The sequence below is a fragment of the Lepisma saccharinum genome, chromosome 5, assembly GCF_977018435.1.
Source record: "Lepisma saccharinum chromosome 5, izLepSacc3.1, whole genome shotgun sequence".
Classification (NCBI taxonomy): Eukaryota; Metazoa; Arthropoda; class Insecta; order Zygentoma; family Lepismatidae; genus Lepisma; species Lepisma saccharinum.
The window spans coordinates 36854165-36880352 of record NC_139233.1 but is presented as its reverse complement, the minus strand read 5'-3'; the positions used below and the strand labels follow the sequence as shown (position 1 = coordinate 36880352).

Below are 26188 nucleotides of genomic sequence, written 5' to 3'. Positions count from 1 at the left end.
TCTTAGAAGCAACCCCGCTGCTTCGTTCAATAATTTATAAGAGGCTGATTAAATATCAAAAGAAGACGACTAAATTAAATGAGTCAACAAAAGCGAATAATTTTTCAGATAAATGTAGTTCACTCCGAAACTATCTACTATACAAGTACTGCTATTCAATTGTGACCCAAAAACAATTAATTTTAAAGTAGTCACAAATGATTTATTTCTCTATTATGTAGCCTCTTCTATATAATTTAAATACAAAATTATATTTATGTGTTGTTTCACATTCTGTTCTTGGTCATTTTCTGTGATTTGGTTATATTGGTACATAAAATGTTACATAAATCCAATATATATATAGCCCCAATCCCACCACTCACTCACTCACTGACATAAATGTTCTCCATTAAGGAAGCCCCGGAGGCGAAAAACGCCCGATTACGACCCCCCATGAAATCGTCCCAAAAGGCCGAGAAAATTCAAAAATTTCTCACGTCCTTAGCAACCGTTGCCACGGGCATTTCTTTTGCACACATTGTTTCCTTCAATTCTTAATTGTCCAGCTACATTATATTTCTCACAGATAAGTAACACACAGATGAATCAACTCCTGGCTTTGAAAAGGTGCCTGAAACAAGGGTGAAATCTACATAATAAGGAGTTTCAGCCCAGATACAATTACGTATATATTGTTATACACAATGCGTAAATATCTGCATCGTGCTTGTTTCAACTAAATGTTTAGGGGGTATAATGACATGCAATTCCTTAGAGCTTGCCGTGCTTGTTGTTCACCATGGAAACGGACGTTGCTAGGGAACTTAAAGAAAGTTTATTTTCACCCCGAATGCTACTGTAAGGGAATTATGCTAGAGTTTTCGATTGATTGATTGATTGATTGATTTGGTGTTTTAGGTCCACTTTGTCCACAGTATTAGAGTTTTCGAATTTTAAAATGTGAGCATCAGAATTCATTGCAGAGGAGAGATAGAAATTTGCGAAGAATGAAGGAAAACATTTCTTTATTTCAATTATGTTTAAAAATGTAAAACTGACTACAGAAGTAAAATGTTACTTTTCCAATTTAGTGTCGCTATTGAATTCGTTTACATAAAACATCTAACTAACTATCCTGAAACTGTTATTACTTACCCAGCTTATTATTAAGAAAGAAACCAATAATATTTTGATTATTTGTACATATTACAGCGCATACACACATAAATTTACGTTCAAAACTTTCCAAATAAGCGAACCACGTCGGCGAGCGCACGAGACGTGGCCACAGGCCACGTCGAAAGTGCGCGAGTCTTAATATTAAGTTCTCTATATGTATGCACGGCAAATAAAATCGCTAATATATTCACCATAAAGGATGCGAAAAATATACCGTATATAAGTTTAAATTCTGCCATCTGCAAACCATAATAATTTAAATTAATCTAGCGCTGATTTCACAATGCTAAACTGCCCTTCATAATAATAATAATAATATGACTGATTTATTACGTGATATAGTTACTTAAATATAAAGGTGGACCATTTAAGTTGATAAATCGAAATATCTCGCAAACGAAGTTTTTTCGAAAAAAATGCTTCAATTAAAAGTTATTTTGCTATAAAGGGAAAAGCGAATGTCATTATTCACACTTTAGTACGGGGACATCTTCAAGGCATTTGAAGGAAGCTCAATTTTTTAAAAATAGAACGTAAATTTTTTGTTTAATATTAAACAAGTTTTCCAACAAACATTTTTCTATTGAGCGCGTAGTTTAACAGATATTTGACACGGAATTTGTAGAAAAATGGTTGTTGGGAAAGTTGTAAGAGAAATAAATATATGAAACAAAAAAAATGGGTTATTTTTTAAAAATTGAGGGTTCTTCAATTGGCCTTAAAAATTCCCCCTCCCATTAAAACATACATGCATAATGACATTCGCTATCCCCTTTACAGCCAGATAACTTTTATTTGAAACATTTCTTTCGAAAACGCTTAGTTTCTGAGATATTTCGAAATATCAAATTAAACGGCTCAGCCTGTATCAGTTTTATTATTCACTTCATAATAAGTCGCTCTGTGTCCTTCTGTCTCTCCCTCTTTCTTCTCCTTTTCCATCTCTCTCTCTCTCTCTCTATCTGTCACTTTCCTTCTCTCGGAGAGAGAGAGAGAGACAGAGATAGATTGATTTTATTTTACTTCGCGTTTTGTGCCTCTTGGCTGATTTGTTAGTGTACTGACATGCATAAGAAAGACAGAAGAAATTAAAAAGAAAGGAAGAGAGAGAAATGAATAATAAGAAGAAGGAGAAGGAGAGAGGTAGGAGAGAGAGATGGAGATTAGCAGAGAGAGAGATATGGATACATGAAAAGTTCCTTTTCTCCAATGTATTTGAAGTAGGTGCCACTCTACTGCACACTTACCCACTAGCGGCACAGTGCTCGAGAGAGCTGGAAGCTTGGACCCAAAGAACAAAAGAAAAACGCAGATGAAGATCGAAGTGCAGCTGCTGATGAGAAGTTTCTCCTTCGCCTGAGGGGGCAGCCAGAAGGTTATCAGCGTCATAAGAACCACAACTGAAAAGCAGAGCAAAGATTATGAAAATCAGAACAAACTTTCTGCATATTTTACGAATTTAATGCGTTCTGAAGCAAAATCGCCTTCTATATATTTTATTATTAGCAACGTTTTAGCTGTGCACATGAAAGTCAAATGTCATTAATAAACACAGGATAACAATGCTTGTCAACAAAACCATATGATTGACATCCCGATGACGCAGTGGTAGCGTCGTCGTCTTGTAATCAAGGGGTCCCGGGTTCGATACATAGGGTACGGATCCAAATTTAAACTGTAGGTCCAGTCCCGATTAGCCTTACTGTGCATAAAGTGGACTTGAAAAATCAAATGAATCAATCAAAACCATATGAAAACAGTTGGGAAAACAAAACTGGTAAGTCAATTTTCTGTCCAAAGCGAGGTGGTGGTTTCATTTCCTGCCATATTGATGTTTCACAACATCCTTTCCTTCGTCTCTCACAGATTCATCAAAGCATGTACTTTTTGAACCGTTTCATTTTTATGTCGAGTAACGTCTTGATATTAAAATCCATATTTCTGGAGTTTGGCGAGAGTTGGCTTACCTGCTTTCTTCCCTTGACCCTTCAGTTGAACTGGTAAAATTCAATAAACCATGTCAACGAAAATTACAGTTTTAAGGGGGTATAATGAGAACCAGGCCTTTCCCATTATATTTAAAAATATAAATTGATAGTATTTAGTACCCACAAGGGCGCCCGCAGGATTTTTTTCTCAGGGGGCGGAGTCATAGAAACTTTTATTAATTATTATTATTATTTATTGCTGCTATTATTATTATTACTGCTATTAGTTTTGTTATTATTACTATTATTATTACTACTACTACTACTAATGTTTTTTAATTATATTCATTTGAAATTTCCATATTCTGTATATCTGCATGTAATTGCATATCTGTACACTTAACATTAATTATTGGAGGACGAAAAGCTTTTTTATAGTTAAATCAGTGTAAAATGAACTGTAAACTTAAATGTAACCCTACTTCAAATAACAACAACAACAAGAATAATTATAATTGCTGTAGCTTGTAGCCTGTAAGTCACAGAAAACAATATATTTTGTTGTAAAATGTCGCTACAATTTTACCATTCAAATTTCATTTACTTCCAGAAATCTCAGGGGGGCAAGTGCTCCCCCCTGTGGGCGCCCTTGAGTACGCACAGAATGTTTAAAAGTTACAGGGTAATTTCTGAGACACTTTACACACAGAAAACAAAATGCATAAATGCAGCTACTTCATGCACCAGAAAAGCATCGATTGCATTAACAAATGTGTGTTTTTGGCCTTTGTCAAAAATCATGTTCACAATTTAATGCATTTTTGTATATGGTTCTTAGTGCATTATATGACGCAAGTGAGTATTTCTTTCTATATCAAGCTCTGCCAATTGCATTGTTTTGATGCAAGACCCTGTATATTTTTCGATGATGCACTTAACATTTGATCTGAGCTACAGAGTTTATGCATTTTTTGTTTCAGCTGATGCATTTATTTTTTTGTGTAAAGTAAGAAACATAAAAAAACTGGGATATTTTTACATCCAGAGAGAGATTTTCCCAACAGAATCGGTACATTTGGTAGATTCGGACTTACCGGAGGCAGGAGTTATAACAATCGCGCTGTACACTGGAGCAGTGCGTCTCAACTTGAGCGTTAGCTTCACGGATTCATAAGGCTCCGCGCAACAATTGTAGTATTTCACCTGGTGCTCCAAGTGCTCACCAACAATACTCCACTCTGCATTGGATATGTAGAGTTCAGAAATCTAAAAAAAAAAATGCATAAAATAAGGTAACATTGTGCAACAAAAAAAAAACTGTCACTTGGAAATTTTTGAAGAAATAATAAAGATAATTATCACAATTATTATATAAATACAACTATTATAAAATAAAAAAAGAAACCAATTGTATTCCAAATTCATTGTTATAATTATTTCTTTTTTCACATTTCATGCAGTTAGTGTACTGAAATGCATAGCTAATCTTGAAATGCATAGCTAATCTAATCTAATCTATCACCTCGTACAAGAAAACGCTTTAAAAGAGATGGGGAAATTTTAGCAATAAAATATATGCTGTTTGATCTCTCAAATAAAACTCTAACTTTTGTAAAATTGAAAATTGTGAAACTATTTATTCTTTGTATTAAGTGGTAGCATATAAACTACCGCAGGCCTGGTATTAGCAGATCAAGTGAGTTCATTATTTCAATTTACTTATCCAACACAGCAGACTGGATCTCACTTTCTGTATTATGCAATTTACATATTCAATATACTGTGCTTGAGAAAGTTTATCCAGGGGCGCATCAAGTATCAGCGCTCAGCGAGCAACGTGGTCGCTCAGCTACTGGACGGCCAAATAAGCGTTGCTCCGCGAGCGCTGCTCACTTGATTGCTGAACGAACTTGAACCTTGCTCGCCACGCGTTTGAGCCACAGAATATAGCGTTTTTGTGTTTCGATCTCGTGATGAAAAGAGAAAGAAGAGGAAAACTTTGTGAGGTTGATGACCTGGCGGCCAATGAGGTAATATTTACGATGAACGGCTTGCGATATAGTGTAATTACAGAGGAAGTTCAAGTAAAAGAAGGTAATATAATATTCCAGTTTTTGTAATTATATTAAAATGAAAGTGTTCTTTATTCCAAATACACACACCGTAGTTTTGGAAAGTTGTTGAAATTATGAAAATAAAAATTTAGACAGTTTTGTCCTCATTAACAATTTCCATAATTAACAGCTCTTCAAACACTGAAATCTTGTCCACTCGACGCAGCCACATTGATCACAGATTATTCAAAGGCACTGATATTTTGATCAGTGAGCACGCAGCGTCAAGTAATCTGTCTGCTCAACTAGCGAAAATTTTGCTCAGCGAGCATCGGTCAGATACTTGAGGCGCCTCTGATACCGCTCCCTCCACTGGGTGCTCTGTCGTCTGCTGGAAGACCTAGGCGGCCGTCACGTGTGTGCTTCCACCCAATAAGAGAAGCTCTGGGGACAGCACATGCTATGTTCCCTGCAAACCAGAGTTCACCGTTCCCTTTGCGAGGGGAATTTGAACCCTTAGTTACCACTTGGCACTCATTTATTGAAGCTGATCGCACAAAGCTATCTACAGAATGACCAACAATGCAGTCGCTCTCTCTCTCTCTCTCTCTCTCTCTGTCTCTCTCTCTTTTTCTTGCACCAGTTTGAGTTGTACCACACAGCACTCTGCACTCTTTCCTCACCTCTCCGTCTCATAACGGAAAGGACCTGATTATCGCCCCCTCTCCCAATACCGTTCCCCATGGTATTGGCGTTGTAACGTGCTCCCAACTACGGAAAACAGGCATAACTATTTAAACGTGGCCTGTTTAGTATGCAGTGAGAGAACAAAAGTTGCTGTTTGCACGCTAGCAATTGTGTTGTGGAAAATAAGTGTTTGCTGTTTCCAAAAGTTTAGGAGTGCTGTATTCATTACCACCGCACCACAGAAAGGTAGGTGTTTCACTTTACCTTAATCTAGTACATCAAAATAGAGGTTGTGAAGTATAGTTGAATGTATTTGATTGGTCGTTTCTCGTACCATGTCATGCTGAATCACGACGCCATAGTGCTTATAGGATAGATCCGAATATCGTCCCCCTATGTATGCTAAATAACGTCCCCGGGACGATATTAGGCTCCCATTTACATTGCGCTTTCATCGTTTCAGATGCCTCCTGGTCCAACAAAACGAAGAAAACAGTGGAATAAAGAAGCTATGGTTCGAGCCGTGGAAGCAGTTCGCAAGAAAGAAATGGGCCTGAAGAAATAACAGAAAGAAGAACATCAAATATCCAAGTTCGTCATCGGAAAATGAGGAAGAACCTGAACTTGTAAGCACAGATGATGACGACAGCGATGACGATTATCCAGACGGAGACGAGGATTGTGAAGACAGTGAAGAAGATGCCGTATGCTTGTATTGCGATGGTTTATTTTCTGCCGACAGGAATGGTGAAAAATGGGTGCAATGTTCAACTTGTAAAAAGTGGTGCCACGAGAACTGTGCTGGAGGACAGAAGCCACCTATTCACTTCACCTGTTCAGTTTGCTTAAGTGCCTAGATAAACGTTTGCATTTTTTTTCAGTCCAATGTCCATCAGCTTAAGTTTTTCTCATTATGGTTGCAGGGGACAATATTAGGCAACCGATTCCTTGCTTTCGTGCATTTGAGCACTTTTAAGAAACTTTTTTTTCGCAGGTATTTTGTATATTATTTATATACAGCCCACATATGTAAGAAATATATATAATATTCTACTGAACCGTGTTGTTTTCCATTTTTTCACTTAGCTTTTTCAACTGAAATTTTTGTGTTTTTAAAAAAGGAACGATATTCGGGTCCTTTCCCTTCCGTCATGATAGCGTCGTTGCCTTGTAATCAAGGGGTCCCGGGTTCGATACCCGGTGGAGGTTCGGATCCCACTATAAACTGTAGGTCCAGTCCCGATTAGCCTTACTGTGCACAAAGTGGACTTAAAACACCAAATCAAACCAAACCAAACCTTACGTCATGAGAAACGCAACAATAACGCCTGGAATGTGCTTAAAAGTTCTAAATCGAACCAAATATAGGAATAACTTATTATACTTAATGAATAGAGACACAGAATCAACCTGTAACGCGTTAAGAATTGTACATAATATTGGTAAGAAAGGACGGTTTTTTACAGATTTAAACAATGTATAGGTTTCAAGGATAAATCACAGTGATCATGCATGTTAATTTTGTGGGTGATTTTTGTAATCTAAGGAACTTCTGCAGTAGTGAGTGGTTTAAGATCTAATACATTATTGGTTTATTACAATTCATACGTGGCACAAATAAAAAACGAGCGTAATGTGTGGTGATAAAAGAGAGAGTGTGAGAATCGATGTATTTAAGAAATCACAAGAAGAATTGATTGTATCTAAAGACAGGGCTGTGCATACGAGCATACCGATAGTAATTTATTTCCAATGCGGCCACTGAGTTTAGCAACAAAGACCCGCAAACAACAGGATAAACCTTCTGGTGCATAAGTCTTAACTTTCTATTCAGTACAATGACAAGAGGTCACGTACGTCAGAATTGTTCTCCGCCAACGTGAGCGCGACCTCGTTGCCGTCGTGCGTCCAAGAACCAATCATCATGGTGCAGCTCTGCTCGTCGAAGGGCCACAGTCTCAGGTCCAGGTCGCAGAAGAACCTTATCCTGGCCGGAGGGACCCAGAGGAGCAGCCCATTGGGGAAGACCAGGGCGTGGGTGTTGCCGTAGGGATCTATGTTGGAGCCATCGGCACTGGAAAACATAAATGATTTTCATTACAACTGCTATACAACACATTCAGAATTTCTGTAAGTATAAATAGATACATTAGTCAAAAACGGCATTTCATGGGTTGTATGGATATTATATATATATATATATATATATATATATATATATATATATGTGTGTGTGTGTGTGTGTGTGTGTGTGTGTGTGTGTGTGTGTGTGTGTGTGTGTGTGTGTACATATTAATGTTAATGCTATGAAATATAGTACCCTTCGGCTAAAAGGTCTAATCTTTCGCACTCATTTCCTTATCAGGTTACATGAATAAATTCAATTTACACCACAATTACGTTATCAGGACAAAACGTTGCAACTAACTCAGCTTCTTGGAACAAATAACTCGTTCATTTGGTGTACAAAGTAATGTACTAAATAGTGAATGCAATTAGTTTCCTTTCTGGATAACAGCGCCTGGAAACCGGAATGATGTCGACACTAGATGAGATTTGACAGTCTTGAGTAAGAAATGAGGCCACGTTTTTGTGTAGGACCCGAAGGGCAAGTTATGGTGTCGTTACGAGTCTCCAAATACAGAGTATAACTTATATTAGTACCTCTTTTCGACGCTACGAGTCCTCATAAAGCTTTACTTTCATCCTGGATGTAGACAACCCCAACTACACAGGTTCACAATTGCCTCAAATCCGTTTGCTATGTCTAAAGTAGTCGCGTATTAAAATAATATTGGTTTTCAAATATCAAATACAGGGTGCGGCAGAAATATTGAGACGATTTAATTTTGCAAAATCTATATTACACTTCAGAATAACAATGAAAACACTTAAATAATTGAAAAGTACATGCAAAAGCTTTTAATGTGGTGATGCCTGTCTTGAAAATAATGTCACTCAGGTGGGCACCATTCTCCCTCAAACAAACCTCTGCACGTCGACGCACAGCAGTTATATCCTTGTGCAGCAACTCCAGAGGAATTTGCTGTATTGCAGCGCGAATACTCTTCTTTAAGTCACGTAACGTTTCAGGTCGGGTCATGTAGACCTTTGCTGATACAGTCGTTCTGAAGTTTCTTAACCAATTCAGAATTGTCTGTCGTGTCACATTTCTGCCATTGTTGAACTGACGCCTGAATGTACGTTGCGTTATAGTGGCAGAATCGTTATTCTTTAAGTAATATTCCACTTCGAATGCACTATGTTCATTCGACCAACGCTCCATGGCTACTGAAGGCTGTGCACTGTTGCACACAATTACACACGAATTCGCGCGCCATCTGTCGGAAGATTCTGGTGACGCGGATTTTAAATCGTCTCAGTATTTTTGCCGCACCCTGTATAACAGTTTTCCGATGTCTCGATCTATACCGAGAATTTCGGGCACTGCTTTGTTTTATGAAGCTCTATCTCGTTTCGACAAGCATAGGTTCAAGAGTTTTCTCGGCACCACTCCTACCGGAGGGAAATCATTGTAGCCCGTTTGGAGTCAAAGTATCAAGGGAAAGTTGTAAGGTGGGTTGTGAACTGTGCCCAGTGAACATTAGTAATCTCACAAGTTGTACTTTGCCTAGTGTAGCTAGTGATTTGGCCCTACCTGTTGTAAGGAACCAGGTCCGGTTTCCAGATTTCCGACTCGCTGACGTGAAGCTTCGATATGTTGCCGTACTGCGACGAATTCCACTTGAGATGGTCGTCATTCCACCGCTGAAAAGAAGAGAAGCACCTGGATTCAGTGATATCAGCGTATCCAATGAAGAAACTTGTAGAGACAGGCACCAATTTGCTCCTAACTGAACTGGTAGTTCTGTTTGTTCATATGAATCGAGATTCAGATCGAGATTTATTGGGGGGCTATAGTCCCAGACCCACTTCCCTCTAAGGGAAAAATTTGCTTTGAAAAGCTCCATAAATGGTAAAAATGAGCTATTAGAAAATGTGGGAGAAATATAATATAATGAAATAATGACTTAGTGATCGAGTTTTTACATTCATTTCTTTAAACACGAGTTTTATTGCTAAAATTAAGGTAAGTGACGAAGTGGGTAGTGTAGTTAAGAGTCCGGGATTGGAATCCCGAGTAAGACCTTTTGAGTTTGTGTTTGCAAGATATTAAAATGACTGAAAATAACTATGAAGTATCATCAAGAAAAGTTCAGTATTATTTTGTAAAAAGACTACAACTCATCTGTCACGCAGGAGACCTTTTTCACATTCTCAGCGTCCCTTCATGGCACAATGCAACGTACGAGAGCCTTCTAGGATTGTCTGATAACGTTTGTATTCTTTCGGTTCTCATTTTATTAGGACCAAATTAAAGGTGCTATTATTGGATATTTAAATATTATTAGCATTGGTGTAAATTAATCTGATATTCGAGTTAAATTTGGTGAGCTTTATTTAATACAGAAATGCCAAGACTTACCAAAATAATCCAAGAGTCCATTGCTACTAGAGAATTCATTTCGTCCTGCGAATAAAGGAAAAAAAGAATATTAGTCAAGCATTCAAGATCAATTGCAAAAATATACTCTATCAGAACTACTGCTATCACACCTTGAGAATATAATAAATAATAAACAATCTATGAAGAATAGGTTATCTAGGGCTATCGATCCAAGTGACTTCAGAAAAGATTTCAAGAACAAACAATGAACAATCTACTCTTCCCATACATATCTTCCCTCAGAAATTACTTGATTTTTGGATACCTAACGTTGTTTTTCTACTTGTGGGTTAATCGCGACGATGAAATGAGTGTTCGATTAAATAAATTTTCAAGGGTCTTGAACAAATATCCATGCTTTACTTGGGTTTCAAACGCAAGATTCCTGACTTCCTACGTTCGAATATCAATGTATGAATAATTATGTGCACCTTTCAACATTTTCTGAATCACACACAGACTATTAGGTTTTAGCTGAAATTGGTGCAGTTCAGCAGCGTTGTATGAAGACAGCGACTGGTGAACGGTGGTTGGTTGTCAGTGCCTTCCACACCAGACACAAAAAACAACAATACGTAGAAATATTCGTGTCATGCCCACCATGGATTAAAACCTAGAAAGTATGACTTCAGTGATTTTTGCATGGATTTTTTTATTATTATTTTTGTTATTTAGCGTCGCGCCTCTGCACTTTTGCCAGTTCGTGTTACACATGTAAAGGAGAGAAGAATTTTGCATGAAGACCCTTGCACAGGCTGTCGCTCTAATCAGAGAACTGTAAGTGATATGGCGCAAATGAGCATGTGCGTGCATTGTAGTACAGCAAGACCAGCAGTGCTGGCATACAGTATTTCAGTTGCAAAATACTCAATTTTTACTTAAATTTGTTTCTGTAATTAATTTCCACCACCTGAAAGGAATGAACTTCAACCTAGGCACCATCTTGTGGCGATTTTACAAAACAAATATCTGTGTATTTCGCCCAACACTCCGGACCCAGGAGAAGCAAGAAATTAAAATTGGACACTGTGACGAACCATCCAATAACAGGGCAGCTTCTATGCAAGATGCATTTAGCCCCAATCAGCAGGAGCTAAAATGCAATCGCAGTGCCATCAGTAAGGTGTACGGCTGTACAGTCATGGACATTTCTGGATTGTAACGATTCCATTGAAAGTTAATGGAATTGTTATAACCCAGAAGTGTCCGTGACCGCAGGATTTTTATCGGGGGTGGGGCAGAGTCATAGAAACTTTTATTATTACTATCATTACTGCTGCTGCTGCTGCTGCTGCTGCTGCTACTACTACTACTACTACTACTTACTGAATATTTATTTTAAAAAATGTATTTATAATTTTCATATTCTGTATATCTATACATATTTGCATAACTGCACAGCCTACTTAACATACAAATTCATGAAGGACAAAAGATGTTTTTTATAGTTAGATATTAGACTGAAAGCTTAAATGTAACCCTACTTCAATAATAATAATAATAATTGTTGCTGTAACGTTCGCCTGTAAGTCACAAAAAACTTATTTTTTGTAAAATATCGCTACAATTTCACCATTCGAATTACTTAAACACTTTCTAGAAATCTCAGGGGAGCACTTGCCCTCCTGGTCCCTACCTGCGGGCGTACTTGCTGCTGTAGCCACCGTAGTGTTGTAAACTGAACGGTTGAATATCTATGTACAGGGATTTTTCTACCAATGCCATTGCCAGCATTGAGGCAGATCACCGAAGCATTTTTTTTAAAATTATAATTAGGCCTAATACCTTTGGAGCACAGTAGAGAAACTGTGATTTTTGACAGAAGAGTAACATATTATGCATGAGCGTGATTTTTTTAAAAAATCTTTTGTTAACAATGAAAGCATAGGAGAAGAAATCAAGAAATGACACGAGTCTGCAAGACAGAGAAAACTACTTTTCACCTTCAAATGGCTGGCCCCTTTGGTGGAGTGGTGCAGTGGCGCTACGACGCCAGGGGTCCCCGGCTCGAATCCCGGCCTGGGCATGGATGGTTGTGAGTGTCCATTCATCAATTCGCAAATTAGCCAAAACTGGCACAAAAGTCGAAGTAAAATAAAGCAAATCAATCAATCACCTTCAAATAGCCACTTGTTAAAGACCTTAAATATTCTTGAGTTCCTTCATTTTTCTCGGACTGCTTGCCAAAGGTACGATGTCACCGAACGCCACTGGGAGATGCTGTGGTACTGACTACTCTATTTACTATGTGAACCAATTTTGAAGCTATGAAAATCGTACATCCAATAACATCATGTTTCTTGAAGGATTAGCCAATACGGTGTAAAAAACGCAAATATTTTTTAAGGTTAAACAACACAGATAAATATATTTTATCAAATAAAAGAATTATGGAAAATTCAAATGCATATTTCCATAGATTCAACTTCTTTTATATAATTGGAATATTTCCCTAAATTTTTCAAAAAATAAAATGAATTGAATTAATAATAATAATAATAATAATAATATAATAATAATAATAATAATAATAATAATAATAATAATAGCATTTTATTCTTTCAAGAATCCTTAAATCTTTCTTTGATCTTTCGTTTCTGTTTTCGTATTAAATTCACGTCAACCTTACGTAGTTCGAAATTTGACCGTAGAAAACTCTATTAGCTCGTACCTGGTGGCGTTCTCTCACGAAAGCTCTTGAAACTACTTCCAGTCGACACTTCAGCCAAGAAAATACGATATTTCAAATTCCCCATGGAATGCAATCATGGGATAATTGTAGGGTACGAATTAAAAATTAAGAGGAGTGCCAAAGACTCGCCTCTCCCCCCCCCCCTCTACCCTTCAATAGGCGGAAGAATTGGTGGCAAGAGAGATAATTTATCTTCCTTCGCAGGAATGATAACTTTAGCTTCTTCATGATGTGGGTATTGCTTTATTGTTTCAAACGTCAATAATACGAGTTGCCTAAACCACAACCCATTATTACGAAACTCACAGTATGTACCCAGATTATTATTAACAAATACTCAACAGTATTTTAAGTATCTGTTATTGTTGGTAAAATACTATTGATAAAGTTAATTCAAGACTTTTACGAGACGCGAAAATCTACTCTATTTCAAATCCTCTTAGTTCGTTCTTGCCACATTCAATTCCTGTACAAGATTGAGCTAGTGATCTGTTCCTGGTAATTCAAGTACAAATTCACAACAATAATCGCTTTTATATGAGATCGTAAAAAATAAATTAAAATTTTTCTAGAGAAAAGAAATACAATAAATAACAATTCATGAAAATATCAGAATAGGTAGGTTTCATGTGACGTCAGGATGCGCACAGCCGCCATGTTTTCGGCCAATTTTATTTGTCGTTTGCAAGGATATATCCACCAAGTAGCGTTCGTTACGTCTGCTCTAGCTACAGGTTTGTTTCAAATCACGAATGTCTGTGTTAATAATTCCCGCCCGCTCGCTTGAATTCCGTATGCTTACAAGAACTGGCCTCAATCAAGACTGCTCAAAGCCACAATGTTTGTGACGTAGCTGAAACACGCCTATAGATTGTGAACACTCGGGAAGGAAGTCCGTGAGAGGTGATTAACTGCGAGTTCTAATTTTAAAGTTTTCTATTTGAAACCAGAAGCGGGTAGTTTAAGAAACTATCCAGGCTAGAAAGGTGGAGGGCAGGAAAGTATTAAGTTATCTCCCTTTCTCATTCTGACCCAACTGGTTTCCAGGGCTTACCGGAGAATGAGTCCTGCTCAAAGGATCAAGTTTAATGTTTTTTGTACTTATTACTACTGTTGCTTACTTCTAATAATACATACATACATACACATATCTACCCTGATTTAATATTAATTTTAGTGGTCTTAACTACACATGAGCCAGATAATGAAATTATATTTTCAAATCTTCATTCAGAGGTCCCTCGTTCGAATTCCAGCCTGGGTGTTCTTTGTGAGTGTCCCTTCATCAATTTCGTCATATCATCACTCTCGCGATTAGCCGAAAGAGGCAGAAAAGCGAAGTGAAATAAATAACATCAATCAATCAATTAACCAATCAAATCTTTATTCTCACGCTGTCTGTTTACCTGCCCATATAATAACAATAATAATTGTTATTGTCGTTACCAGTATTATTACTATCTATCCTTACAATTAAAATCTGTTATTAGAATAGAATGGAATAGAATGGTCTTTATTTAATCAGGCCTGTTTCGGTCTCATGGGCCGTTCTCACAACCAATCCTTGTCAGAGATAGAATGAATTATTAAAAAACAAAGAAAGAAAAAACATAATTATCATGATAATACAATAAAGATAATATAAATATTATACAATGATAAAGTAATAATACATTGAATTGATTAGTTAGTATACTGTGGAGTAAAGATAAGTAAAAGTCATTAGTAGTACATTATGGGGGGTGATAAGTATGCGTTATATGATATGTAAGTGCCGGTGCAATTATTATCAAATAACCTTCAATGTAACATTTAATGTTATAATTATATATCATCATTATCACCATAATTTATTATTATTATTAGTAGTAGTAGTAGTAGTGGTAATAGTAGTAGTAGTAGTAGTAGTAGTAGCAGCAGCAGCAGTAGTAGTATAAGTGAAACAACGTGGAGCCCCCTTCCAGTTTTAGATACGTGCTTGCTTGTATTTCAGGACAAACTTATAAAAACTCGAACCTTATCTTCCTCACAATCTTGACGAGACGTGAAGAAGCGTGTGGCCACGCCCCTTCTTCACGTCTCGTGAACATTGTAAGGAAGGTGAAGTACGAGTTTCTTCAAGTTTGTCCGGAAGTATACGTTTCTTCCCGACATTTTAAACGTTAGACATATCTTCTATTGAACCACATAATTTTCAACAACCTCACGGCTCCAGAATTAAATATCTTGTTTGATCCTGATACTTACAACGTCAATATGTTTGACACTAATGCCAATGCTCACTGTTGTGGTATTCGTGGGCTGCGCCGGTCTCGCTAGTTTGTCGTAAGTGCGGAACAGATCCTTCCTCAGGTTGTCGTAAAACTTGTCACCTGAAAATGAACTCAAATAAATCAGAGCTTAGAACGTGTATTTTGGTAATGGTCGGTGTTATAAACTCATAAAAAAGTAGGGATTTCAAAAATGTATCTTTTCTGATTCCGAAATGACTGTTAGTTATGAAAAACTCAATATGCTGACCAAGGCAGAAATTTATTTTATTATAAAACATAAACTAAACGTAACCTTTCAACCTTCTAGCAAGGTCTTCTTCAGACTATGTACCAAGAACAAATGTAACAAGGTACAAGAATAGGACGATATATATACACAAAAATACTTCCATCCAGACTATTAGAAAGTTTTTCTGGAACATTCTAGCAGGTGGCTTTCCCTTGTCAATTACTTTCACCTGAAAGTGAATGTGGTTGGACTCTTTATCTCACGCTCTATTTCCTTCATTTTTCTTCCTTCTTCTCTTCTCTTTCTCTCTTGTCCTTTCCACTCTTTCTAACACCTTCTTCCAATCTTTGTTTAACATCAGTCCCCCATTCCAGTTCATTGTATCTTCTTCACCTTTCTTCTCTATTTCCTTGGCCTCTTTCCATTTTCTCACTAGCATTCTCTTCTCCAATCCTATCTGCTTAGCCTCATCCCATTCTATGTCATGTCCTGTTTCTCTCGTGTGTTTAAATATCGCATTTCTCTCTTTCTTAAGTCGTACATCATCCCTATGTTCTTTCAACCTGTGTTTCAGCCTCTTTTTCGTTTCTCCTATGTACACACTCTGACATTCTTTACATTTCACTTCGTAGATAATCCCTTCCTCTTTCTCTTCTCTGTTTTCCTTTTTCTTGTTAGCATTCTTCGCTATTCTTAAGATGCTTCTCCCTCCCTTCCTGTAAGTTTTAATGCCCGCTTTTCTAAGAACTTTGCATTTGGTAATCATGGTTAAGTATATTTTAAAAAATAAAATATTATTATAATAGTTTCTATTAATAAAATTTGACAATGCTGACAATATCGTTCTTCCTACTGCTGCATGCTGTAATTTGTGTAGTTTTTCTTGCAGTAACATTTGATCAGTAACAGCACAACAAATACGTACATGTATTTTTCTGAGAAAATAAAGTTGCAATTTTCTGGCATTTCCCCAACAACATATACTATTCTCTGTTAAAAGTAATGCGAGGCATGATGAAATGGTAATACCGAGCACCCCCCCCCCCTTCCCCAACTGACGCTGTAATCGCAAGAGTACCAGGAAGAACTGCAAGATAAGCTTATCGCTGGTGAAAGCCCAGCGCCTCTTCCAACTAACAATAAATTGAGATCCGTGTTCAAAAATAGAAGCGAGTTGTAGATGCATTTGGGGCGAGAGTTAGCAATCTTTTCTGGATGAAATCCTTTCTTTATTACTATTATTATTTTTCATTTATGAAAATTCAGCTTTACCTTGCAATTTGACACACACTTCAGTGGAATCCATAAGTATTACCAAGCAAATTGTCCATCACCACGTTTACTCCCTTTGTTTTACGCAATGAGAGCTTCAAGAACTGACACAAAACACCAAACAATCTGCTTACAACCTCTGAACCAGTAGACGTAAAAATACAGACCTTACAATTACGTAGGATGAACATAAAAACCAACATAAATAGTCATGGACAATTTGCTGAGCAATAGTTATGGATCCCACTGTACGTACAACTCTATGCTAGGGGATTCTAGGCATTGTCGACGTCATTAGTGTTTCACCGATCTCCTTGGGGGAGTGGTTATCACAGCGTGCTACGACACCAGGGGTCCAGGGTTCGAATCCCGGCCTGAACATGGATATTCTTTGTGAGTGTCCATTCATCAATTTCATCATATCATCATTCATCCTCATCTTCACGATTGGCCAAAAGTGGCAGACTAAATAACATTTTTAAAAAATGGAAAAATCATTAATGTTCAAAGGCAACAGATTCCGTCGCAGTAATATTGACAGAGCCAATCCCACGTGGGTAAAACAGCAAAAGCGAAAAATCAGGCGAAATCAGCTGACATGGTAGATCAGTTGGTACAGAAATGGCACGTTATGCCAGAGGGCCGGGCTCGAATCTTGGTTGCATTTCTATGGAAATCCATGTGCTCTAAATTGATATCAACGTGTTCGATGAATGGTGATGTTTTGCAGAAATATCGAAAGAATTTTCTTGATTGATTGGTTTATTTTACTTCGCTTCTCTTCCAGAACAGGTTTGGATTAAACCCCCTGCCCCTGGCGTCGTAACGCGCTGTGCTAACAGGAAGGTCGGTGCTTTTCTATTTCATTTTACAAAACATTAAAATCAGTGCATTACAATTGCGTTAAATTAAATACACAGTTCTAATATATAAATTCATTGACTATACATGGTCAATCAATTTAGTAACGCCATGTGATTTATACAGGAATGTATAGATTAGATACACATATTTTGTACACTCGGTTAGAATTGATTGATGGATTAGGTTTATCTTACATCGCATTTCTGGCGCTTTTGGCTAATCTCCAAGGATGAGTGGTGATATGATGAAGTTGATGAAGAGGCACCAGGCCTGTATTCGAACCTGGTACCCCTGGACACACGTTTTTTTTTATCATCATTAACAAGAATGAAAATACAGTATGTATCGTACTTAAGTCATGTCTTTAACGCAGAGGCGTCTCGTGAAGGCATGCGGTGCATGCTGCCCATGCATCAATTGTGGGGAAAAGGACAGCTTGCTCTGCGACGACATTCATGAGCATTTCTACATTCTAATTTCTTCATATAGGAGAAGTATTTATTTTACATGAGAGCACTGAACTAAGCTTATATTACATTTCTTGGATCTGAAGTGAAAGAAAGTAATAATTATTTCCCCACAATTGATGCATGCGTCACTTCAGATCCAAGAAATTTAATATAAGCTTAGTTCAACGCTCTCGTGTAAAATAAATACTTCTCATATATGAAGAAATTAGAATGTAGAAACGCTCATGAATATCGTCGCAGAGCAAGCTGTTCTTTTTCTCACAATTGACGCATGCGCAGCATGCACCGCATAACGAAATGCAATCATGTAGGTGGAGTTGTGCAAATACTGTATTGAGATACAAACTTCCTGAGTACCAAGTGAAAACTACTCGACATTCGCCAGTGTGTGCAATCGTGCAATCTCGACAAGGGAACGACTACACTTTATTATTGAACAATCGGTCAATCCCTTCCCGGTCGACATTCCGACCACGTACCGTCCGCAATGCGTTCTTTCTCACTGCCATCTGCCGCCCTTTCACATGATCTTAGCGAAACAGCCTTATGGTTCATAATGGGGCATGATGGGACATCAAACAACCCAACCCTTTCAGGCACTTGTTAGAGCCGCGATAGAATAATGGGGGAGAAGATTGGCTCGACGGATTGGATTCTCACGCAGCCGTATGCACAAAATATAATGCTCGTTGGTTGTTTTCTAGGAAAGCTATTAGCTTATGTGTTAGTGTTGTAATAGGTTGGGTTATTGATGCTAGAGTGCGTTTGTGAAAGAGGCGACATTTTGTGTAACTTTAACTATTCAATTGTCATTGTTCTATCGTAATAGGTGACCTTCTGGTAAGGCAGCGAAATGCCAACCTCTCCCCACACTCTTGCAGGCTAACGAGGCTCTGTCATGTAGTGTCGCCCATCAGTGTCGTAAGAAAGTTTTTGACTTGGGGGTACAAAGTTCAACCTCTATATAAATGTAACTGTCAATAATAGAGTAATTTTCACAAAACAATTTTGAATTATTTTATATATTTTAAAATTTTATGGCTATTTTCAAGATAGCTTGTAACACGTTTTTAGAAATGTACGATTACGGAATAGTTAAAGTTCTAAGCCTCATTTCATCGTCTTCCACTCAATTTTAACAGTTGTTGTCTTCCCAATAAAGTTTCCCGAGATGAGAGATCAAGTGAATGATTGATTGATTTGCTATTTTAAGTTAACTTTATGCACAGTAAGGTTAATCGGGAATGGACCTACAGTTTTAAAGTGGAATCCGAACCACTATGTGCCTCCACCTGGTATCGAACCCGGGACTCCTTGATTACAAGGCAACGACGCTACCACTGCGCTATCCGGGAGGCCCTAGAGATCAAGTGAAGTATCTATTACCACAATGTACTACAGGGTGGCTCAAAAAGTCACTTAACACCCTCGGTACAAGGCCACTGCAGCGCGCAACATGGAAATGGTGATGACCAATCGTTGCCAGGCCATGTTGCGCGCTGCAGTGGCCTTGTACCGAGGGTGTTAAGTGACTTTTTGAGCCACCCTGTAGTATAATAGGTTCACGGTGGTTCGATTGATTGGCATGATTTATTTTACCTCGCTTTTCTGTCACTTTAGGCTAATCGCGAAGATGAGGATGAATGGTGATAATATTGACAGCACACAAAAATCCCACAGAAGATTATACTGGCACACAGTCAGACGCCAGAGCCTCGTTAATCTGCAGGATGTTCTACGTGGACGAGAGGTTGACATTTGCGTGTCTTCAGAAAGGGTTTCCTCCGTACACCCTGGTGATTTGAATTCTATTGGATGGGGAGATTCCGTGGACAAAGAAACTATTTTGCGTTTAGCAATTAAAAACGAGATTCTTTGAACGACAGCAACTTGCGTATCAAACTGTTTCAGGAACAGTACAAGGGGTACATTTCGATCGAAGGATTTTGGGGGTGCTGTTCACCCTCCTAAATATTGGCGTCTTATGTTATCTTTATCGTCGCGATTAGCCAAATGTAGAAGAAAAAAAAAATTCAGACCGTCCAGCGTAGGACTTTCCTGATGGTCGTCAGTGGAATGTAGGGAGAGACTTGTGTAGTTTTTCACCATCGAATCTCTTTCTTTCAAAAGTACAGGGATGGGGCTAGAGTCTCTGGAAGAGTTTAGAATATGACAGAGACCAGACTTGGTACTGTCTCGGTCTCCTCTCGAAATACGCAGTTTAAACAACATACACAGCGTATCAGTCCACAAACGTTTACAACGTTTAGAGGTCATAAAGTAACCACAATTTCCTGATAACATTTTTTTCTGTTCCGACGCTACAAACCACCGAGACAACGGAAATTTATCCTGAATGTATGCCACCTTGCGGCACAGGCTCACAATTACCACTAATGAATTGATTTTATAACTATAAAGAATATATGGGTCTCTCTCGTAGGAAAATTGTTAGCGCTCCTACCTTTGGTGTAAGCGTCCTCTGGTTCGATTCCCGGTGGGAGCCCCTAGAATTTATCTATTGGCCCAGCACCGTGAGGACAATTAGGGAGGTATTTGAAAAGATGAAGTCGGTTTGTTTGAGTATTTGTTTGAAGTCCACTTTATGCACAGGTAGGCTAATCGGGATTGAATCTACAGTTTGAAGGGGATCCCAACCAGATTTGCTCACCACGTGTCACCCAATGAGAAAGCAGCTTGTTGCGTCATGAGTCTTATTTTGTTTTATAAAGTTATTATGCGATTTATGTGTAAATAATCAAATAAATATTCCCCGGTATGTTTAAGAAAACACCGTAAAGTTCTGACTTGATTTCTGGACTTTACACTTTGCTTCATTAACTAATTTGTTTGTTCTTCAGTTATTATGCTTTAATCATCTATGCTCTATACTATCATAATTATATTTTTCAATTTCTAAGGAAGAACAAACCCGTCGACCCTCCTTGAGATGCGCATTGCCTGATGCCCAATGAACACATATCATAAAAATAGCCATGATGTCATCGACCAAGACATGACCTTTAAATACTTATATAACGATAGTTTATCTTGATCTCTTACGTAAACATGACGTTTAGTCATAATGCACTTGTTTATATTTCTCTGCAGTCAAACCCATTTTCCATCTTTCCTTTTTTGTTTAGGATATGAGGAGGGAAGTTTCTAAGGTCTGAGAAACCAGGTCAACTATTTTCCTCCATGCTGCGTTATGTTATGTACGTATTCATAAATCTTTACTCCCTCTCCCCCACGGCACTGTATGAAACTCGATTGATTTTGAACATTCTAGTTTTTATGTGTGATGTTATCCTGCTATGTTTGTTGGTAGTTGAAAAAAATGATCCTTTTTTTTTATTATTTGTGTGTGGCCATGTTTGTTTCTTCGCCAATTTTCCCGCTATTTCGGAACTGTGTTGATTATATCAGGTTCTGTTAGTAGGTTAGAAATATTAGTTTCGATGAAACATATTGTAATCTGCCATAATGTACTTTGAAATAACTCTGTGGCTCTAGAAGAGACAAGATCACTGCTAAATAATTTGTTCTGTACGTTCAAGATCTTCGGTTTCATTGGGGCAAGAGGTTTTTGCTATATAAATATTGTATAGAAAAAGCGTGATACATTAGTAGTATATTTTTTTTAAAACTGTTGTTAACAAATTGAATATTATTTTAAAATCAATCATTATTCATACCCACAATGTAAATATAATATTCTACCATCATTAGAACTTAAAATTAATTCCCTATATTGATACAGAAAACATGAAAATAATAGTACGAAGACTTGAAATTAAATATATATTATAAAAAAGTATGAGATTTCTGCCATCTATTGTGCAAATCGTTCAACTATAGGACACGTTCAAGCACACGCAGCTATACAATTAGACATTTTCGTTCTTATACATTAAAACACAAATCTTGAACATAAGTAAAGGAGGTGGGAATTGAGAATTGATTCCATTTTTTTTTCCTTTTCGGTGCCAATTTAAAAATGGTTTTAAAAATTCTATCAGAAAATATCATAAATAAAAGGAGTCGTATTGAAACTACAATATCCAGTGTTTGGCAAAGTTCAAGTCCACTCACATAGCCTAATCGAAACTGGACCATGAGGTAGAAGTAAGATCCGAAACACTTTGCAGTGTGTCTCCGCAGGGAATCGAACAGAGGTTCCCTTGAGTACAAGCAACTAGTGACGTTCCAAGTTCCAAGTTCCAGGTTCCAAGTTCGAGTCCCGGCTTGGGAACGGGACACATCCGTAAATGTATCTTCTCGTCGTCGTGATTAACCTAAAGGCAGAAAGGAGCGACGTAAACTTAATAAACTTATCTACTGTAGGTTTTCAAACACATCAATCACTTACGTATACGTGGCGAAATGCCGCACCGACATTGTAGCGCACAAAAATATACAGCAGCTAGTATTGGAACACTTCAAACGGTATGACCATTATGGAAAACGACCACATTGAATCTTCATTGTCTTTATTTGGATTGCTACATTTTGTTTCGCAACACTGTGGATTCGTCTCAAGATGGACGAAATATTATCTGCTTCAGTGGTCAAGGTTGCTGTTCTTTCCCTTTCTTTCTTCGTACCCTTGTTTCTATATATTTTCCTTTGCTTATTTCATCATCTCTTTCTTTCTTGTTCTCTCTACCTATCTCATTCTCTCCTACTCCGTTTCTCCCTTCATGCCTTACTATGTTTGTCTTCCTCTTTCTTCTACATGGCCACATTACTTTCCTCCTCTGTTTTGCCTCCATCTCTTACTTTCTTTCACCTCTCCTCTCTTTTTCTTTCTATTTCTCACTTTCTTACTCTGCATCTCTTTCTCATTCTGTCTCCTTTCTTCTCTCTCTTTCTTTATCGCCCTGCGCGTGATTGTACCTCTGCTACAAGAGGTTTGGAAAATATCCCATGCAGGTTTTCTGGAGGTGTGAGCTTATGCAGCTGAGGAAGGGTGAGTACTTTCCACCCCCAAGGAAAACGAGTGGTGAAAATGTCATTCTGTTCATTGTGCTTTTTAACGTGGAAAATAAAATCAGTTAGTATTTCCTTTTCAAACAAATCAAAATGAATCAACACCCTCCATGGGAAAGTGTTGTTTGTCCACTTTGGAAAAAATCTGGGTACGCCCATGATTTGACGGTGGGCTATGGTGAGTGAGTTGTAGAGCGACTCACGGTCGGAGATTCTGGATTCGAGTTCCTACAAGGACCTCTACAAAACGCAAGCAAGAGTGGGCTTAATGTCCAAGAACATTGCCTCGTTCGATACTTTGGTAAACTGTATGTAATACGTATATAGTAATATTAAGTTTCAGAGGTAGAAGTGAAATGCCAAAACTAACCAAAATAGGCTACATAAGATGTAGGGAGCGGTTTTATAACCACGAAGGCACAAGAGTAGGCATTGGCATGAACTTGTTATTAATTTTCTTAGATGCAGACGTATTGACTTGAAATGTTTATATTCTAATGTGTTTTTTTCTTCTTATTTTCGCGTCACTCATCTGTTACTTTTGGTAATGAAAGGGAGTTAGATAAAATTGATGAACGGACATGAGTACCAAGCCAGGGGTCCCGGGTTCGAATCCCAGCAGCCTGTGCATGGGTGTTCTTTGTGAGTGTCCGTTCATCAATGTCAGCATATCATCACTCATCCTCATCTTCGATATTAGCCCGTTGTCGCCTTGTAATCCCGGTTAGCCTTCCTGTGCATCAAGTGGACTTAAAGCAACAACTCAACTCATTCTTGATTAGCAAAAACTAGCAGAAAAGCAACGCTAAGTATCAGAAATCAACCGACCTCCATAACAGACTGGTTAGCACAGGGTTATACGACACCAGGGGTTCCGGGTTTGAATCCCGGCCTGGGCACGGGTGTTCTGTGATTGTCCCTTCATCAATTTCATATCATCACTCATCCTCATAGCCAAAAGTGGCAGACAAGCGAAGTTAAATAAACTAAATCAAATCACACATATATAATATATACACAAGGAAAACTTACTTGCTGCAGCTGCCAGCACAGAGAAGAGCAGCAGGGGGAGGAAGGTGGATGCCATGGTGACACGCGTTTCAACGCCTCCCGTCGAGTGATAGCAGAGGCTGGCTCCGAATGTTAGAAGCACTTCGAGATACGGAGGTCACGTGGTGTTCTATACTCCGGGATAAAATCATGCCAGAGAGGAAGCTGCATACGTTATGTGATCATCTTTCAAGTTCAGCGTTCTTTTTCCCTCATCTTCCTTGCTCTCTGTGGGCCTTCATAGTTTACGGTGTGTGGACCGTAAAAAAGTTGACCGGCAATCAGCGAGTACCATGAACATTATCATATTGTGGAAGAAATTGAATGACGTCGTCCTCAAAATTCTCAAAATGTCAATCGGGTGGTCGTGTATTCAGTTTGTGCCATATATTACGAAGGAGACATTGATAAGATTTGACCTTGAGATCGTTGCGAACGCACCCATCATGTTTTCCACTCTGACATTTCTATATAATTTGTAATTTGGTGAATTACATTATTCGATATTGAGTCAACTAACCAAGTTCCTCATGAACAAATTACATGTATATGTAACCATAGATAAACGATGCTGCTCGCATTGATTTTGGGAAAGGTGCCAGTTTATTCTCCGTAAAGGTTATCGTGTTTGAGTCCACTGACGTAGGTGAACCGAACATGGAATCCACTGAAGGAGGAGGTTCATACACTGTATCCAACTCTAACATGATAAAGGTTTTTTTAAGTCCACTTTATGCATAGAAAGGCTAATCGGGACTGGACCTAAACTCCTCCGGCCACTGGGTATCGAACTCAGGACCTCTTCATTACAAGGCGACGACGCTACCACTGCGCCATCGGGGAGTCCCCAACATGATGAAGGTGTAAATATAGTTGTCAATACAGCTACATAACTATCCCCGGGGGTCTCGCTGATGACGCAGAAGTGGCGTCGTCGAGTTTTCATCAATTGGTTCCGGGTTCAATACCCGGTGGAGGCACATAGTGGTTCGAATCCCACTTTAAACTTTAGGTCCAGTCCCGATCAGCCTTACTGTGCACAAAGTGGACTTAAAACACCAACTGGATCACTCAATCAATAAATCAATAATTATCTCACCCGTACACATACGATAGGCGGAGTTCTGGAGGGGCCAGGGGTGCCTGGCTCCCCAAACTTAAAAAAGACTAATAAATAACACGTGATTAAGTTCAGTTACTACATTTTTGTTATGAAGCCATACGGCAAATCTTGACGTTTGGCATGATGACATGTGCGGGTCTTAGACGATTTGATTGATGTGTACAGTTTGAAGAAAGAAAAACGTAAAATGACTTTGGTTTGAGTCAACAGTTACTGCTGAGGCATCAAAGGAACTTTTCAATTTATTTTTTCTAAAATTTCTGAAGCTTACTATTGTACCGTAACTTTTTTAAAGTAATACGAGTATTGTATCAATAAAAAATCGTACTGTTTTGCTTCTTTTAAAACTGAAAACCAATATACTAATTAATATTTGTTCACTTATGCGAGGAAATTTAACATTTTCAAATCTAAAAGGCATAAAACTCAGTGCTTTTAAGTTGTTTTTTTAATTTCCGGGGGAAGGCCTCCGGACCCGTTATAAACTAGGGGATATTCAGTACCTGAGGGTTATAGAATATCCCCTAGTTTATAATATCATATGCTTCTCCCAGAGTCTGGCCCCCCCAAAGCAAAAGCTCAAACTCCGCCCATGACACATACATAACTCAACAACTCACCACTAGCGCCCCTTTAATTTGAGGAACATATCCCAAGATTAACAAACATATACTGGTACACCAAAAACGGAGTTTACGAAATAATAATTATAAAAAACATAGTAACATTGATAACCTTCGGATACTAAGTTGCTGTTATGTACATTATCTTATTTAATTATTATTCACAACCAAGCAAAATGTATCTTTAATTCATTTCTCGGCGTAATAAAACGTTCCAAGTGTCTCTGTTGCAGATCGCAGAAATTGTATCCGTGAGTTACAGA

The 26188-nt window shown here is 38.1% G+C and overlaps 1 protein-coding gene across 1 annotated transcript in view; it reads right to left on the bottom strand.

Moving 5' to 3' along the window:
* Positions 1-24397, bottom strand: part of LOC145987760 (acetylcholine receptor subunit alpha-type acr-16-like) — a 29705-nt gene extending 5308 nt beyond the window's left edge. Inside the window, exons 1-7 of the mRNA XM_083122434.1 lie at positions 24162-24397; positions 15277-15401; positions 10317-10361; positions 9489-9598; positions 7688-7904; positions 4184-4355; positions 2409-2561 (exon numbers count right to left, since the gene is read on the bottom strand). Of these exons, the coding sequence (XP_082978560.1) occupies positions 2409-2561; positions 4184-4355; positions 7688-7904; positions 9489-9598; positions 10317-10361; positions 15277-15401; positions 24162-24216 (877 nt within the window). The 5' untranslated portion in view covers positions 24217-24397. The remainder of the gene's footprint in view (positions 1-2408; positions 2562-4183; positions 4356-7687; positions 7905-9488; positions 9599-10316; positions 10362-15276; positions 15402-24161) is intronic.
* Between the last annotated feature and the right edge of the window lie 1791 nt (positions 24398-26188).